The sequence below is a fragment of the Carassius carassius genome, chromosome 25 (genome assembly GCF_963082965.1).
Source record: "Carassius carassius chromosome 25, fCarCar2.1, whole genome shotgun sequence".
In the NCBI taxonomy this organism is placed as follows: Eukaryota; Metazoa; Chordata; class Actinopteri; order Cypriniformes; family Cyprinidae; genus Carassius; species Carassius carassius.
Genome location: NC_081779.1, coordinates 11,505,890 through 11,523,511, shown reverse-complemented (window position 1 = coordinate 11,523,511; position 17,622 = coordinate 11,505,890). Strand labels below are relative to the sequence as shown.

At 39.3% G+C, this 17,622-nt stretch overlaps 1 protein-coding gene across 1 annotated transcript in view; it reads right to left on the bottom strand.

Moving 5' to 3' along the window:
• The window catches only part of LOC132104189 (syndecan-2-like), a 39,736-nt gene extending 23,052 nt beyond the window's left edge, over positions 1–16,684 (bottom strand). The window contains exon 1 of the mRNA XM_059509468.1: positions 16,299–16,684. Coding sequence (XP_059365451.1) covers positions 16,299–16,358 — 60 coding nt within the window. The 5' untranslated portion in view covers positions 16,359–16,684. The remainder of the gene's footprint in view (positions 1–16,298) is intronic.
• Positions 16,685–17,622: the final 938 nt, after the last annotated feature.

Below are 17,622 nucleotides of genomic sequence, written 5' to 3'. Positions count from 1 at the left end.
CTGGACATGACAATGCCACAATGTCTCCCTAAGAACATTAAGGAGATGAAGACTGCCTCTGTTTTCTAACACTCTCTGGACTCCTGCGGTGTTGCAATCATTGCACTACAAAAATGAGAGTTTTTTTAAGTGCCAAGTGTCATTTCACTAATAGTGCAGGAATCAAAAATTGTGAACTTTTTCCTGAAAGTTTGTGCTGACATTAACTGTTTTTCGCCCATCCGTTTGCATAGGCATCAAAAATGATGACCTGCCAGAGTTGTTCATCATTTGTAGGGCTGCAACTAACGATTATTTTGATAATCGATTAATCTGTCGATTATTTTTACGATTAATCGATTAATCGGTTTATGTACTTATATTTTAGTTTTTTCCATTTTTCCCCCAAAGTAAATTATTAATAAAGGGTCTTTATCATTCAGCATAGATTTTTAAGAGATTTTAATAATTTTGCATTGTCATATCCTCATCACAAATATACCTGGAGTTGTTTTATTATGTGTTAGTGATCCCTTGTCAAACTCTTCTGCAATCAAAACACTGACCCATACTCTATCAAATTTTACAAGGAGATTTCAAATAATGTTTTCACCATGGCAGTCCTTAGAGCTCCTAAAGTAGTTTAACATCCCGAACAAAGCTTATTAAGGAATCTTTCAGAACATATTTTCACGAAGAATAAGGATAAAACAGAATAAGATTGCAGTGCGTTGTATTTTATTATTTACTGGGAAACTTCGAATAAAGTGCCAATGGCATGAAACCTGAATGGAACTCACAATTTAAAGTAAAATCCATCAGAAGGTTGTCCAGAAAAAACGGACACACAAAAAACCTGCTGTGTGAAAAAGAGCAGTGAATACTTAGAAAAAAAAGTGCATTTCAAATATCTTTAAACATTTACCTCTCTCATTCAGTCATAATTAGGCTGCACGACTGAATTATGAACTGGTAAACGACAAACTGATCACAGAACATGTTTGTAAAGCTTTAAATGTTAACTGTTAAAAAGCAATGTTATCAGCTTTTACAACTAAACATTTGCAAACAACATTGTACTGGAGAATCTGCACAAATAAAAGGCTTAGGGGCCGTTCACATATCGCGCCTAAAACGCTAGGCGCACCCATAGACTGTGCGCACCGTTTTCTCCTCCTTTCCAAAGCGCTCGGGCAGTTGCGCCCCTGAGGCGTCTGCCTTTGCTAAGCAACCATGACGTGCTCTCTCCTTGAAGACGCGGAAATTTCAGCAAAGGATAAATGGATTTGCAGCTCTAAAAATCGCTTGCAGTAGCTCTGCTACTAAATTTATTTCAAAATGGGAATCCATATACAGCTATGATCAGCTGTTCCTTCATCTTGGCTGAGCTTTTAACGTTGTTACGGGAAAGGATGAAGCTGATTATTTAGTTCTTGTCACATGACCCGCGGTGCGCTTGCTGCATTCTGAAAAGTTGAAATGTTTTTAACTCGATGCGGTGTGCACGCGCCTGGAAAAACGGGTGCGTCGCGACCGCGTCGCTTCCATTATGAGCGTGCATACTGCGCGCCTACATTGGAAATAACGAACATGAGCGCGCAAAAGACGCGATATGTGAACGGTCCCTTAAACAGTTCAGAGTTTACAGGTTAATCTTCTTTTTTGAAGGCTCAAAATAAAGTACTCCCACATCCTGCTGAATGCTGCAGAGACGCCGCTCGGGAAGCACGTGACATAAAATGAGGCCAGCTATTGGCTATTCGCTACTTCTCCTGTTGTACTGGCTGAGTAAATCCTCCGGTGGCTCATTACTGCCACACTTTGGTCACCGCAGATCTGAAATATGCACGAAATAAGCCGCTTTCGGCAAATAAATTATTTAGCAACGAATCGATGACTAAATTAGTTGACAACTATTTTAATAATCGATTTTAATCGATTAAATTGATTCGTTGTTTCAGCTCTAATCATTTGGCACTGCAAATGGGCCCTTATCTGCAAAGATAAAAGCTGGAGGCGATTTTGACGCTTCAATGACTGATCTGTTTCAATCCTCACTCTGTTGCAATTGAATTCCCATCCAACCCTTGCCTTAAGAGGATTTATCCTCAAGGGAGTCAGGAGGCCATGGCATTTTTGAAGAGGGGGAGGAAAAAAAAAAAAAAACCTGTTCACAAATCCCAAGATTGGTGGCGAGAGAAAACAGAACAAGACCTTAAAAGTAAATGAAAGGTGAAAGGGTTGTCTGTTTGTTCTACTTCGATGGAGTCAGATTGAAAGTTGAACAGCAGGATATAAGGTTGCAGGGTAAAGTGATGTTTTGGTGGCGCAGGCATCCATCTGCTCTGTATGTGTGGTTTTGATGGAGAGAAAAGGTACAGCACATATTAATAAAGTGAACGAGTGATGCAGGCCACAGGAGCAAGCAGCAGGTGGTGATTTCTGATCCCATTATGTGGGGCTAATCCACAAACTAGAGCACACGGTCTTGTTACAACCTACAATTTCTGTTCTAGGAACAGCAACACCCTCACTTGAAGTGGCCTTGGTCTCATCTTCAGCAAAAACATCTGTTGAGAACCAATGAATTCTGGTATGATTATAAAGTGCAGGTAATTTTCTCAAATCATGCAGTAGACCATGCTGCTCTTTCACACACAGGTAAAGTTGCATTGGGGATTAAAGCTTTGTGGAGGAATCAGGGTTGTAGCGGCACATGCATGAGTTTAGTTGGATTGCTAGGGTTGACTAGGAAAATCAGGCTGCATACTAAAGGACCAACAAACAAACCTACATTCAAGTTTTTCAGTAAACAAATAAACAAAGCCGGTTATAATACTACAGTACTTAAACCATACAAGACCAGAAACATGCAATATCAAACAAAACATTAAAATCAATTCATTATAAAATTCTGCACTATTTTGTTTAAATAAAAAAACCTTAAACGCTAAAGTAAATTACTGTAAATGCTACAATTGAATTTAGACATCAACACACAACCAAGTTAATGTATGAAACACTGATTTTAATTTTGAGCAAATTATATTAAATTTAAGTTAGCATTAGGATGATGGCAAAAGTAATCCACTCGTGTACCGCTCATGCTCACCGGAAAAGTCTGTTCAAATAACCCAACGGCGGGAAATTATTCCTGTCTGTAATAACGTTACTGTGCTGTAATAGTGTAGTACAGCTGTACTGGACAACGCTGGTAAAATGACGCTTCCCTCTTATGATGCTATGCTCTACTCACATGCTCTGATAATAATAACTTCATAGGACTATACATTATTTGGATTAGTGCTGCAACGACACGTCGACGTCATCGATTACGTCGACTACAAAAATACGTTCGTGAAATGCGTCGACGCGTCACACTGTTTACATCTCACTTAATGGCATACTGGGAATGGAGAAAGTTGCATTCCATCACATAAACAGAGACCACTGTTATCAAAAGTATGGGAATACTTTAAACAGAGGCCAAATAAAATGGCCCTTTGTTCCCTTTGTAAAACCGATATGGTGTATCACGGCAGCACAACTGCAATGCACGAGCACCTCAGAGGAAAACATCCTGGCGCTCTCCGGTGTTACGGTTTAACTGGTTACCGTGTGTTCTGGCGACCAACTTCCTGGTTCAGGTCTCTGCTGCAGATGTGATGGAACAAACTGATGTGATATTATTAAGTGTCTTATAAACGCAGACTTGCTCATTGCATGATTCTGATATTCTTGTAAAGATTACAAGTTATTGGTATGATCACCCGTAGCGGCTGAAGTAAGGATAAAATAAAAAATAAAGTAAGTCTGTGTTGGCGCGGGTTTCGAACACGCGTTAGGGGCCGTTCACATATCGCGCCTAAAAAGCGTGGAAAACGCTAGTCGCGCCGCTTTCTCCTTCTTTCCAAAGAGCTCGGGCAGTTGCGCCCCTGGGATGTCTGCCGTTGCTAAGCAACCATGACGTGCTCTCTCCATGAAGACGCAGAAATTTCAGCAAAGGATAAATGGATTTGCAACCCTAAAAATCGCTTGCAGTAGCTCTGCTACTAAACTTATTTCAAAATGGCTATCCATATACAGCTATGATCAGCAGTTCCTTCATCTTAGCTGAGCTTTCAACGTTGTTACAGGATAGGATGAAGTTGATTGGTTAGTTCTTGTCACATGACCCGCGGTGCGTTTGTGGCATTCTGAAAAGTTTAGATGTTTTTAACTCTAACTCGATGCGGTGCGGATGCGCCTGTTTTCGCGTGCACGTCGCGACCGCGTCGCTTCCATTATGAGCGCGCATACTGCGCGCATACATTGGAAATAACGAACTTGAGCGCACAAAAGATGCGATATGTGAACGGCCCCTTAAAAGACAGCGCCGCAAGACAACAGTCACAAACTACCGAGCTACACCGAATCAGCTCCAGATCTCTGGAAACCATGCTAAACCATAGCAGAACCCTGACTACATTTTATGGTTTGTGATGCTAAAGAACATTTCATGACGTCTCAGACAACTGTAAATTTGTGGCCACTGTGGTTTAATTATAAGCGCTATCGTAAACTCATATTTACCATAGTAAAATAATTTTCTTTGCCTCTTTATTTTTGTATACTGTAAAAACTTCAACCACATTGGTTGAAAATGAATAAAGGTTGAAATATTATATTAGAAGTTGTACTTATATTTTTTTGTAAAGTTATCCAAAGGATTCATTAGCTTAAATTCATATAAAAAAAGAACATTAGATTAATTATTTATTGTAATAAAAATAATCGTTAGAGTAGTCGACTAATCGAAAAAATAATTGTTAGATTAGTCGACAGAAAAAATAATCGTTAGTTGCAGCTCTAATTTGGATAATTTAAAAATAATAATAATTCAGTTAAACCTAATTTGGTTGCATAGCAATGAAAAATAATAATATATTGATATTTAATCTGTCCAATTTAACTGTCTTACAATAAAAGTGTGGTTATTTTATTGGCTTGGGAAACAGTTCACCCCCCCAAAAAAAATTCTGTCATCATTTACTGACCCTCAAGTTGTTTTAAACCTGAATGAGTTTCTTTCTTCTGTTGAGCAAAAAGTCATTTTGAAGGATGTGGGTAATCAAACAGCAGCTGGTCCCCGGTGACTTCCATCGTATCTTTTTCCTTCTAACTAAAACAGTGGGGACCAGCAACTGTTTAGTTATCCATGTTTCCTTTCACTTTAGACATAACCAGATGTGTTTATATGTAAACCTTGTGTTTGACAGTATTGGTACAATCGAATGTGAAAGATAACTCACTCCAGTAATCAGGTGCTGTTTGACAGGCTTTTTAGTGCGCGCACACTTTAATTGTGAGCTCTCAGAAAAAGCACATCAGAAAAGCATGTAAATAAAAAGTTTAACTGGCAAGGCTTAAGGCACATGCAAATAATGTACTTTTGTGATTGCGAATAAGTGAGTAACTCACTAAGTCACGTTGTACAGTTAATTGAGACTGAAGCATCAGAACCGCAACTGATAGAATATGTGCTGTAGTGATACTATGATAATTCTTCAAAAGCAAATCATGGAGACATTTTGATCGTCCACAAACAAAAATCGTGATGACAGACACACCCCTAGTTTTTGGTCTGTATGTCACTGTCACTGTATGAAACTGAACTGTTGCTTTTCTACATATATCTAATCTTCCTGACAACAGAAACGGTCTTAAAGAGTATTCTCAAAGCACACGGCCAATTTAAAATGTATATTTAATTATATGTTAATAATTCAGCTTTGGCAAACAGAAATAGGTTCTGTACCAGAGCTTGTCTGAGCTTTGAATCTTTCATGATTAAAAGAGTGCAGATAAGCAATAGGTGGAAAAGATGGGTTTTACCCAACAGACCTCGGACACTGCAGAGTTTATCAGGACGTGCAGCAGGACGTTGACAAACTGCACCACAAGAAGCACATTTCATAATCTCTGCCAAACCTCACATGTTGTTGTGCCCTGCTCGTTTTACTCTTTGCTGTAATTCAAAAGGAATCTGTGTGGTTTGAACGAGTCGCCTCTTTCCAGTCCCAGAAGTATTGAAAACCCCTTCCACCATATGATTAATCAAGAGCCAGTCTGATCTAATGTTTGCTGATAAGACCCATTTGGTTGTTGTATGGAAACACTGAGACACTTTAAAGGGGCAACTGATTGCTAGTGCTAGATGTTTGTCAGGCTAAGTGTTAACAGAAAGAACTGTGTCGAATTAGCACTGGTCTAGTGGCGACGCAAGCCACACCAAAGAGGAACCAATGCATGATGCTTCAGTCTGCTTCGGTCTATTAGTGTATACACAAGAGTCAACACTTAATTATGCCTTGTAATACAAGCTAGGCTCGGATTCACTCAGTTTTTCCATAAAAGAGGCCATGATTACACAGAAATATGTTTGTGATCTCAGTATTGAATGTGTCTGATTTGTACAGTCAGTGCAGCGTGAAAAAAGAAAACAAAATGAATATTGGCTAGGGGAACTTGACGAAGGTGATACAAAGCAAGAACAGATGCACAACAGAAGAAAGCTCAGTGCCAGAAAGCAATGTTTAATGTCCTACAGGGCCTATATGCAATAACAAAGGACACATGCAAGTTATACCGAATGTGATGGATGGGTCAATAACAAATGATAAAAGTCCACAATAAAGAAAATGAGACAAACACGTTTTAAACACGTTATTTATTATTTATTAGTTATTTATTGCAATTTATTTATTTTTCCATTTAAAAAAAATATTTTTACAAGTAACAAATAATTTATTCAAAATGATCATTTAGTTTTTGGAAAGAAACATCTAATTACGTTACAACCTGATCTTTTTTTGTTGTCATAAAATGTCAAATTATCTGCTATTTTAAGAGTTGGATCACTCTGAGTTGGTGTCGTGGCAATTTTCTATTTCAATAAAAGTATGAGACAAAAGTCTTTTGACAATTTATTTTCTTGCAAGAAAAGGTCAACAGTCATACAGAATTGGCCTGAATGCTGAACGCTAACCTGAAGTTTAATGCATGAACGGTCTCAGTTTCCACAGCTTTACAATGTACGAAATCTAGCTGTTGATTCTCGACGGTCGGCTCAAAGCGGAGCGTGTCAATATCATTTCTGCGAACAATGACATAGCACTCATTTGGACAGGCTCTTCTGAGTTCACCCTTTTCACACTGGAACAGTGTGACAGAATCCTACTGGATGAGAAAGGAGATCAGACTGCAGTTTACAGCACACAAATGGGTGTTAACAGAGTGCATTAGGCCAGATTAACGGCGGCGTGTGGGGCTATCAAATTAATACATCTGAGCACATCAAAACTCCCCAAGGGTCAGTATGCTTTATGAACCACAATGATTAAAGATCAACAAAATTTCCTCTTGGGCCGCTCGTCTCCCTGCCGCAGTCGCTTTCTAAGCCAAGTACCGACTCGTAGACTGATTAGGTGGACACAGTTAAAATAAATTGGATATGGTGGCTGCCACCAGTATCAGTGGGTGCAATCAATGTTTTAGAACAGCTGGAAGGGACCAGATTTCAATGTTCAGAAACCACCAGAGAAAAGTCAAGATATTTAATCTCTTCAACATCACCTCAAAAATCTCCCAAGATGCATCAGTTGCTGCATTTCCACCTAAATTACCCGGAACAATTGTACCAGAACCTTTTTTTCCACTGGAACTTTTGCCCCCCAGACCTGTTGCTTTCAGTTTTTCCACTGCAGGGTAATGTGTTTTAAGCAAGGGTACATGCACTGAAACAATCGAGACCAAACAAGGGTAAAATAGGCCTACTCGGCTTTCAAAGTGCAGCTTTTAAAAGGTACGGTTTCTAAAGAATTCCCATAACTACCACTTGTCATATTGTCAGTGGCATGTGGAAATTAAAGAAACATTTGAACACACAGAGAAAATAACAACCTCAATGGTAAATTACTAAAGATTCACTGAAAAATTACTTGTGCATATTTGCATATAGCCTATATACAGTATGCATGCATATATAAGCAGAAGCATCGGTCACACTTTATTTTGAGATCCAATTCTAGCAATTAACAAACCTATGACTTCTGCCTCAAACTCCTAATTTACTGCTTATTAATAGTTAGTAAGGTAGTTGTTAAGTTTAAGTATGGGTAGGATTAGAGATGTAGAATATGGTCATGCAAAATATGTGCTTTATAATTACTTATACACACAATTTTTGTAGCAAGAAATAAATTCACACTCTAAACAAAACCATTCACAATTAACAGTTAGACAGACAGACAGAAAACATTCACAATCAGAGCTGACCAGAAAGAACTCACTTTTTCAGAATCAGATGAATTACAAACTTGCACAACATCACACAGATGGTGTCTCAAAGATGGCTTCTACACTCATCAGCTCGCATAGTTAGACATCTTCTGACTTAACTTTCCAAAAGCTTTATCCATTATAAACAACACTTTCTAACAGCAATAAGGCTTACGAAACACAGGATCTCACATGTTCCCTTCAGGCTCAGTCACTGTCACAAGCCGTCTTTTTACATTGTACTTTTGGGTCTCAACTAGGGCTGGGATAAACGATTATTTTTTAAACGATTAATCTAGCGATTATTTTTTTCGATGCATCGATTAATCTAACGATTAATTTTTCAGACCGATTTGATTTCGATTATCTCCCCATTAATTGACTACTAACAATTTATACATGTTGATTTACATATCTGAATGAAAAAAACATCAATTCCTTAACATTGCAATATATGTTTATTGCTCTTAAAATTACAAAATAAAAGACTGACTAAGAATGCATTACTTTGCACTTGTATAGAGACAGCATTCAATAAAACCTTGAAACCTTGAAAACACAGCTTACTGAAACAAGCTTACTGAACACATAGGGCCTAGCTTACTGAAAAAAGAAGTTCTTTCAGATGAAAATAACAACAACTTGATGTCTAGTATTCAATAAAAAAGGTCACCCAAAATACTTGTTTAGAGCAATTGAAAGAATACAGTATGTAAATGTAAACTTGAGGGCTTTAAGTTAATACAGAGAGTGCTTTTACCAAAAAAAAAAAAAAAAATTAACAGTGGGAGCCAGCAGCCTGTCATGGAGAAAAAAAATCTCCGAATGCTCCACGTGAAACTTTGGCGTTTCGCCCTTTTTCTATCGTGTCAAATGATTTTGGTTAATATGCACAAGGGAGGGAGAGAGCAAGAAGCGCTCGTGTAGTTTGAAGACTGAGTGCGCGAGCGCGCGTGAAACTTTGGTGTTTCGCCCTTTTTCTATCGTGTTTAATGATTTTGATTAATATGCACAAGGGAGGGAGATGTTGTTTGAAGACTGTGAGTGCGCGCGCAGCCGGGGCTCTCTCTCGTACGCGCCCTGTCACTGTCACTCACCGATCAAATAAGGCTTTGACAGCCGCCAAAAAAAAAGATCAATGCAGAAAAACCCCTGGATTGGTTATATAACATTGGACAGAATGTTGATCCGGCCATCGCGTATATTCAGCGCACATAAGGTAAACGTTTTGCAAACGTTTTTTAGAGAAATAAAAACAGGTCGACGAATCGATGCGCATATTTTGCGTCGACGTATTTTTTGCGTCGACGTCATCGATGACCTCGACGCGTTGTCCCAGCCCTAGTCTCAACCATGGCAAATCTTTAAGTAGGTTAAAAGTTATGACAAAAAAGATGCCAGCTTCACTCGTTTATTATTGTTTTTACCACCAAAAATGTTTATCTGTCATGGATGTGAAGAACTCTGACGTCAAGCAAACTCTGGCCTGCCCCAAAAGCTATAGTGTGAAAGCAGTTAAAGAGCCCCCTTCCAGTCTGACCGCTGTTCTTAAACCACAATCCTCCAAAGGAACTTTCCATTTGCTAAGCTAATAAAGAGCAAGAATAGTCAAACCAGGAGCAAAAGGAGAGCATTTTAAATGGTGGAGCATGCTGAGGATCTTTTTTTCCCACAAGCCCGTGAGTTCATATTAGGGAGGGCTCTAGGTCAGGGGTTTTCAAACTGTGGGTCGCGACCCACTCGTGGGTCACGGAATGGAACAAGGTGGGTCGCACAAAGTCACTTGGCTGCAGCTAATTTTGCGTTTCAATGACACACAGACACTAACACAGTTCAGTCTAGGGCTGCACGAATGTGACGAGTGGGGCGGGGCCTAGTGCCATGGGAACAGAGCTAGGCCGGTGGAGTGATTGGGAAATGAGCAACACTCACCGGTCTCAAGAACCACGGAGGAGATCGGAAAGATACAAAAGAGGAGCGATGACAGTGAAGGACGAGAGAGGACCAGGCCTGGGTTTTATTTTGTGTTTGTTTTTTATTTGTGCACGGCAGTCATCCGAGAGGGGCTGTCGCGCTGTTTTGTGTTTATTTGGTTATTAAAACTTTGTTTGATTGTCCGCCGGTTCCCACCTCTTTCCACGAAGGAGTCATCGAGGCGGTGGGCTGGAGTGAGTTCGCCCCCCCCCCCCCCCGGCAACTCACTCCAGCCCACCACATCGAGCACCCTCGGCGGCAGACTCCTTCGCCCTGCTCGATGGCACTGCGGATTCACCCCAGCGGCGAAGGATCTTCGGCAGCGCGCCCCTCCTTCCTCCCTGGCTTCGGCACCAGTGTAAAACATTAAAATCTTCACAATCACAGGAAGAAGGAGGCGGGAACTGGGAACCCACTCATCACAACGATATAGCCCACCAACATTAATAATGAACTGCAATATCCTTAGTGTGATTTTCAAATTGCAATTAAGTCCGTGTGCGTTGCGTGTTTTGAAGGTCTCAGAGCAATGTCATTAAAAGGTTCAATCGGTCTTTTTTTACCTATTTCACAATTATTTTAATCTCCAAACTGTTTTAGATAGTTCTGCTTTGCTTCTTATGCTTTTCTAAAAAAGTGTTGGATTGTGCTCCGTTCTCGCCGACACACACGGAAGGATCATGAATGCAACAAAACACAGCAGCGCAGATCACACTTCACTGGAGTGAGCCTGCTTCACGTTTTTATGGACACTACATATTTTAACGCCAGTAAACAAAAATTAAAACTTGTAAATTTGTAGTGAAATTTTCAGTTGTACTCTAAAATAAAATGGTTATTTTTCTTAAATACTTAATTTCTGTCATAAAAATTTTAAGTAAGATTAGGTTTAAAGTAATTTCACTCGTTGTTTTTTTTTTTTTTTTAATATTTTGGTGGGTCGTGAAATATATTACACTTGTCTAGGTGGGTCGTGGAATGGAAAAGTTTGGGAACCACTGCTCTAGGTCATGGCTTTGCACCCTTGAGGCACCTTACTGTCTACAGTAACCAGGCCAAAGCAGTGCTTTGGCTGCAGCATTTTCAGTACTCGCTCTGTATAGAGCGTGTCGGTCTGCCACTGCTCCCACCACTTCCGAGCTCGACTCAGCTTGCGTTGTTTGTCAATTCCCACTGGTATGCATGACTTTATCCCTGTGAAAGAACTGCTTCCAACTCTCAAGGGGAAAAAACCCTGAACAGAGATGCTTTGAAGCAAATGCACATACGTGTTGCAGATGTTTGTGGTGCCGACATAAGCACAAGACATGTGCCATCGGAGCATAGCAAGGCAGATCTTCTTTTTTCCCCTCACCTACTCTGCCGCTTCATTCTTTCCATCTGCTGGGAAAGAAGATAAAGAATAATGCCACTGTTCTTTGGAGTAACCAAAGACAGGCTAATAATAATGATGAGTTTAGCTGCAGGGAGAGAAGTCGGCTGGGTTGAGGTTGCATGGCTGATGGCAAAACAAGAGCACTCTGGGATTCCTTTACAGGCCCAGCGGCCCAGTGCCTGCTGAGACCATTAAGGATTATGCAATGTGGAACAGTTAGTCAATCAAGAAGAGCCCCCCAGAGAAGAGAGGTAGGATGCAAGATTTTCTCCCACATGTCCACTTTAATTGCACACTGGATAGGAAAAAAAATGCTTCAATTACAGTACCATTCAAAAATGTTGAGAGCATTTTATATGTTCATGCTCACCAAGGCTGGATTTATTTGATCAAAAATACAGTAATATTGTGAAATAGAGTTATAATTTAAAATAACCATTTTCTATTGTAATGTATTTGAAAAGTTAATTTATTCCTGTGATGGAATACTGAATTTTTTCTAAATATGAAATTCCAACTTTATTCATTCAGCAAGGCGTTAAAAAGAAAGAAAGATAACAGCTAGGGCTGCAACTAACGATTATTTTGATAATCGATTAATCTGTCGATTATTTTTACGATTAATCGATTAATCGGTTTATGTACTTATATTTTAGTTTTTTCCATTTTCCCCCCCTAAGTAAATTATTAATAAATGGTCTTTATCCTTCAGCATAGATTTTTAAGAGATTTTAACCATTTTGCACTGTCATATCCTAATCAAAAATATACCTGGAGTTGTTTTATTGTGTTAGTAATCCTTTGTCGAACTCTTCTGCAATCAGAACACTGACCCATACTCTAGCAAATTTCACAAGGAGATTTAAAATAATGTTTTCACCATGGCAGTCTTTGGAGCTCCTAAAGTAGTTTAACATCCCGAACGAAGCTTATTAAGGAATCTTTCAGAACATATTTTCACGAAGAATAAGGATAAAACATAATAAAATTGCAGTGCATTGTATTTTATTATTTACTGGGAAACAGCTTTATAGCTTTTGCTGTGAAATTGTAAACAATCCTTCGAATAAAGTGCCAGTGGCATGAAACCTGAATGGAACTCACAATTTAAAGTAAAATCCATCAGAAGGTTGTCCAGAAAAAAAAATTGGACAGTCACACACATAAAACCTGCTGTGTGAAAGAGCAGTGAATACTTAGAAAAAAAGTGCATTTCAAATATCTTTAAACATTTACCTCTCTCATTCAGTCATAATTAGGCTGCACGACTGAATTTTGAACTGGAAAACTACAAACTGATCACAGAACATGTTTGTAAAGCTTTAAATGTTAACTGTTAAAAAGCAATGTTATCAGCTTTTACGACTAAACATTTGCAAACAACATTGTACTGGAGAATCTGCACAAATAAAAGTCTTAGGGGCCGTTCACATATCGTGCCTAAAAACGCGTGGAGAACGCTAGGCGCACCGCTTTCTCCTTCTTTCCAAAGCGCTCGCGCAGAAGCGCCCCTGAGGCGTCTGCCTTTGATAAGCAACCATGACGTGCTCTCTCCTTGAAGACGCGGAAATTTCAGCAAAGGATAAATGGATTTGCAGCTCAAAAAATCGCTTGCAGTAGCTCTGCTACTAAATTTATTTCAAAATGGAAATCCATATACAACTATGATCAGCTGTTCCTTTCATCTTGACTGAGCTTTTAACGTTGTTACGGGAAAGGATGAAGCTGATTGGTTAGTTCTTGTCACATGACCCGCGATGCGCTTGCAGCATTCTGAAAAGTTGAGATGTTTTTAACTCGACGCGGTGCGGTGTTGGAAATAACGAACTTGAGCGCGCAAAAGACGCGATATGTGAACGTCCCCTTAAACAGTTCAGTAGTGCAGAGTTTACAGGTTACTCTTCTTTTTTGAAGGCTCAAAGTAAAGTACTCCCAGTCTCCCACATCCCGCTAAATGCTGCAGAGACGCTGTTCGGGAAGCACGTGACATAAAACGAGGCCAGCTATTGGCTATTCGCTACTTCTCCTGTTGTACTGGCTGAGTAAAACCTCCGGTGGCTCATTACTGCCACACTTTGGTCACCGCAGATTTGAAATATGCACGAAATGAGCCGCTTACGTCCAATAAAAGTTATTTAGCAACGAATCGATGACTAAATTAGTTGACAACTATTTTAATAATCGATTTTTATCGATTAAATCGATTCGTTGTTTCAGCTCTAATAACAGCCTTTTAGAAATCTAATTTCCTCATGGTTTAAAGGTGCTGACAACCTCCTCGCTGATTTGTGGATGTGTTTTCATTAACACAAAGTCATCACTGGCAATCAAAACCTGGAAACTGTAGCATGCATCTGCTAAATGCTGTAACATTTTACACTATTACTATTTCATAACCCAATATTCCACCTTAAACCATTAATATATTTACAGGACAACGTAAATGGGGAGCACTTCTGGGCCCTTATCTCACAAACTCAATAGATTTTTCAGTACGCAGGATTATTGTGTATATGGGACCATCCGCCTTGCTAATCAGGAATAGAAAAACAGCCTCAGGTGATAGAATGGCAGAAGGGTGAAAATGCGGTCAGCGTGCTACTGTCTCTCGCTCTTGATCGCTTTTTTCATTAAGTTAATCATATAAGCATTTGGACAGAATGTAAAAAAAAAAATAAAAATACATTCTCTTAGATAATTAAGGTTTTTTACTGACATCTTGGTTCCATGAAGAACCATTAAAATCCATGGAAACGTTCAATTCCATTTTCAAGTTCATTATAGGGGGGAAAAAAATGTTCATTAGGTTTTTAAAATGGCTCTTTTAAGAACTGTTCACTGAGAGGTTATTTTAGGGAACCAAAAATGATTCTTCTATTTATTTAGAAGAGTACAAAGACAAAAACAATAAAAGAGGCTAAAAATAGTGCTTGCAAACATTTAGCTAGTTACCAAATGTAGATTTAAAAAAGCATGTACTCACATCTGTCAAAAAAAATTGTGTTTTGTGAAGTGTTTTGAAAAACACTTCACAAGACCATTTTTAATTAAAAACTTTTTATGTGGCTTATGCATCATTTTATTTCTGACCCTAACTTCTTTCTAAACACTAAAAAAACTTTGTTGCATGAAAACTAGCTATTTCTGTCACAGGCAACGACTGCAGTGACCTTGCATAACATCTCCGTATCGAAGGCAATGTTCACACTTCCCACCAAAACATCATAAAAATTACAGGGTCGAACATCTGGCTGCAGACAACACACTGAACTGGTATGCTACAGCTCTGCAGCAAACCCTTTCAGAGAAAGCAGAGGTCAAGAGAGGCACAAAAAGAGACAAAATAAAAACATTCTCAGGTCATATCCACAGACAAGCCATTTCTTTTTGTTTCAAAGGGAAGAGGAAGGTCGTGCTCACTGGCAAACGCATGGATCATCCTGGAGGTTAAGCCAGATAAGTTTAATTGCTGTGTGTACATGATGCTGGTATAGAAAATCTATATGCTATGCTGGGTCTCATTGAAATTGACGCTGCCTTCATGCCTCTAGGCCAAAGTAAGTGAGTGAGGTCCTTATCAATGAGAGGAGACAGTACAAACCAGCATGCCAGTCAACCATGGAAATTACAAAGCACAGGTGCTAATTCAAAAAAAAATACTAGCAACTGGATTATTAGGCAGGCATGAAGAAATACAAGCAAATCCCTGCATAAGGTTAAGAAATTACACTTGGAATGCTCCAGATCATACATTTTCCATCTCTGTTTTCAATTCCAAGGAGTAACAGTGGCTTTTAAGAGAAAGCCTTACCAAAAGAGAGTTAGTGTCTGACTTACAGCTCCTGCATGTTAAGCTGCTCTAAGAGGCACCTGGTCACTTTAAGCAGGGGATTTATTGAGAAGTTGCCCACATTTTGACTTTAAACATAAGTGTTACAGACAGAATGGGTGCTACAGTTGTCAAGAAGGCAATGCACATTTACAAATACTGCTGGTAGTTCCCACTGCAGTCACATTTATGTAGCCTACACCTAAATTAAACAAAAATGGTTCATCAAACCAAATCCAGCAATTGTTTCTGCATTCCTCACTTCATTTGTACCTGTCCAGAAATGTCTCCACAACCAAGTTAGTGGTTTTATGGCCAAATTTATAATAGTTTTATAAGAGTCTGTGACTCTGATGAGGTTGAGACAACACTATTTCTTTCTCTGCCATAAAACTCACAGTACAAGAGTGACATACTTAGAAAAACGATCAAGCTTCACTCCACATTTTACAAAAGTGCCAGGAACACATCAAACGCGAGTATTTCAGTCATTCATCTGCTTTGCACAACACATCGTTTCTTCAATATATTCTAGTTATCAAAAACACACACCATTTTGTGTGTATTAATACTTATAGTGTATGTAAAACAACAATGCCAAGCTGAATTGAAAGACACTGCCGTGATTAACGATTAACTGATACATTACATATGACGTGATACATATCCAAAACATGAATTATCATTGACACATTGCAAAATATGAACCAGTCCAGTAATACAGCGTTTGACTGGTTACTTTATAACGTGGCCGAATGGCTGCTTGAGTTTAGGCTCAACTACCCCCCAGCAAACATCATATTATTCTCGGTTGAAACTCACCCTTTCCCCGGAAAGAAAGGCTGTCAAGCCAAGGGTTAATATCATCCAAACGTTCCTCATTATTCCTTAGTCTTCGCTTGTGAAAACGGGAAATATCGTCCGCGTGTCTGTTTCCCCTTTTGGAGAAACTCTTCCCTCTCTCTCGCTCGCGCTCCAATCTCGCTCTCTCTCAGAGGACTCAAATCCCACCGGATACGTGTTACTTTTTTGTCTGCTTATTCCTCCGCGCACCTTTTCACTCTAAAATAGGTAGTTGTCGGTATGTTTCGACAGGTCTTGCGCGTTGAGTTCACGGTTGCATGCGTTTACAGCTGCACTCGTCTCGCAAACGTGAATTTAACGTGAGTCTCTCGGCCATATGTCTGAAGTGGAACTCTGCTGTCGAGCCACCCGCCGCAGGACTGAGGAAAATACGGGTCAAACAGAGGGAGAGCTTGAGCAATGATTGACAGATAGCCCGACCATGTGGGCGCTTGGCCAGAGAGAGAGAGACCGCGAAAGAGAGGAGACGGCACTTCAATTTTGGTTTGCAAAATGTTTTTTTTTTTTAAGTCATGTCATATTTAAGTACTAAACCATAGTACTTAAACCAGTTATTAACCGATTTAAACGGAATTAATTGTTCCGAGCTGTTCTCGGAGCTGAGTCGACAACTCCTTGAACCGTGAATCTGTGCCAATTATGTGCCAAATTCTTAAAGGATTTTATATTAAACCTTTTTAAAGTGTACGTTCAACAATAGTATATTGGTGCCACTATTAAATGAACCTGCTAGAACTCACCAAATGAATAGTAAATGCAATGTCTCCCCCTAATGGACAAATGCGTAGCGCGTGGTTGCAAACAGTATCATGGTGAATAAAAATTGAAAAATAATAAATTCCATTTATGCATTTAGCAAACGCTTTTAACCCAAGCCACTTACAGGGCATTAATAATAATAATCATGTTTTTCATTTCGTTATATTCTCTGAGTGGTCATGGTTTAAATTCACTGACCACTAGGAAACAAAATTCGCCTGCTTTTTTGTTACAATAATATGCATTTGAAAGGAATCATGAAGCAGTAAATTGCTTTGGAATAATTGGACTCTTGCTTCCTGATCTTGAGAACTGCCAAATTTAACCAATTGACCTCCCTGCACACAAACACATGCATGATTGCACCCCTCCCTCATCTTACTTTACAGTCCAAGATTATTAACAGTGACATCCTAGATTACGCAGCCAGTTAAGGTGATGGCAAAGCCTCGTCTGCAAGAATCCTGAGGCCTCCCTTGTGCCCTTAATAAACTTTTAAGTGACGTGACATACAGCCAAGTAT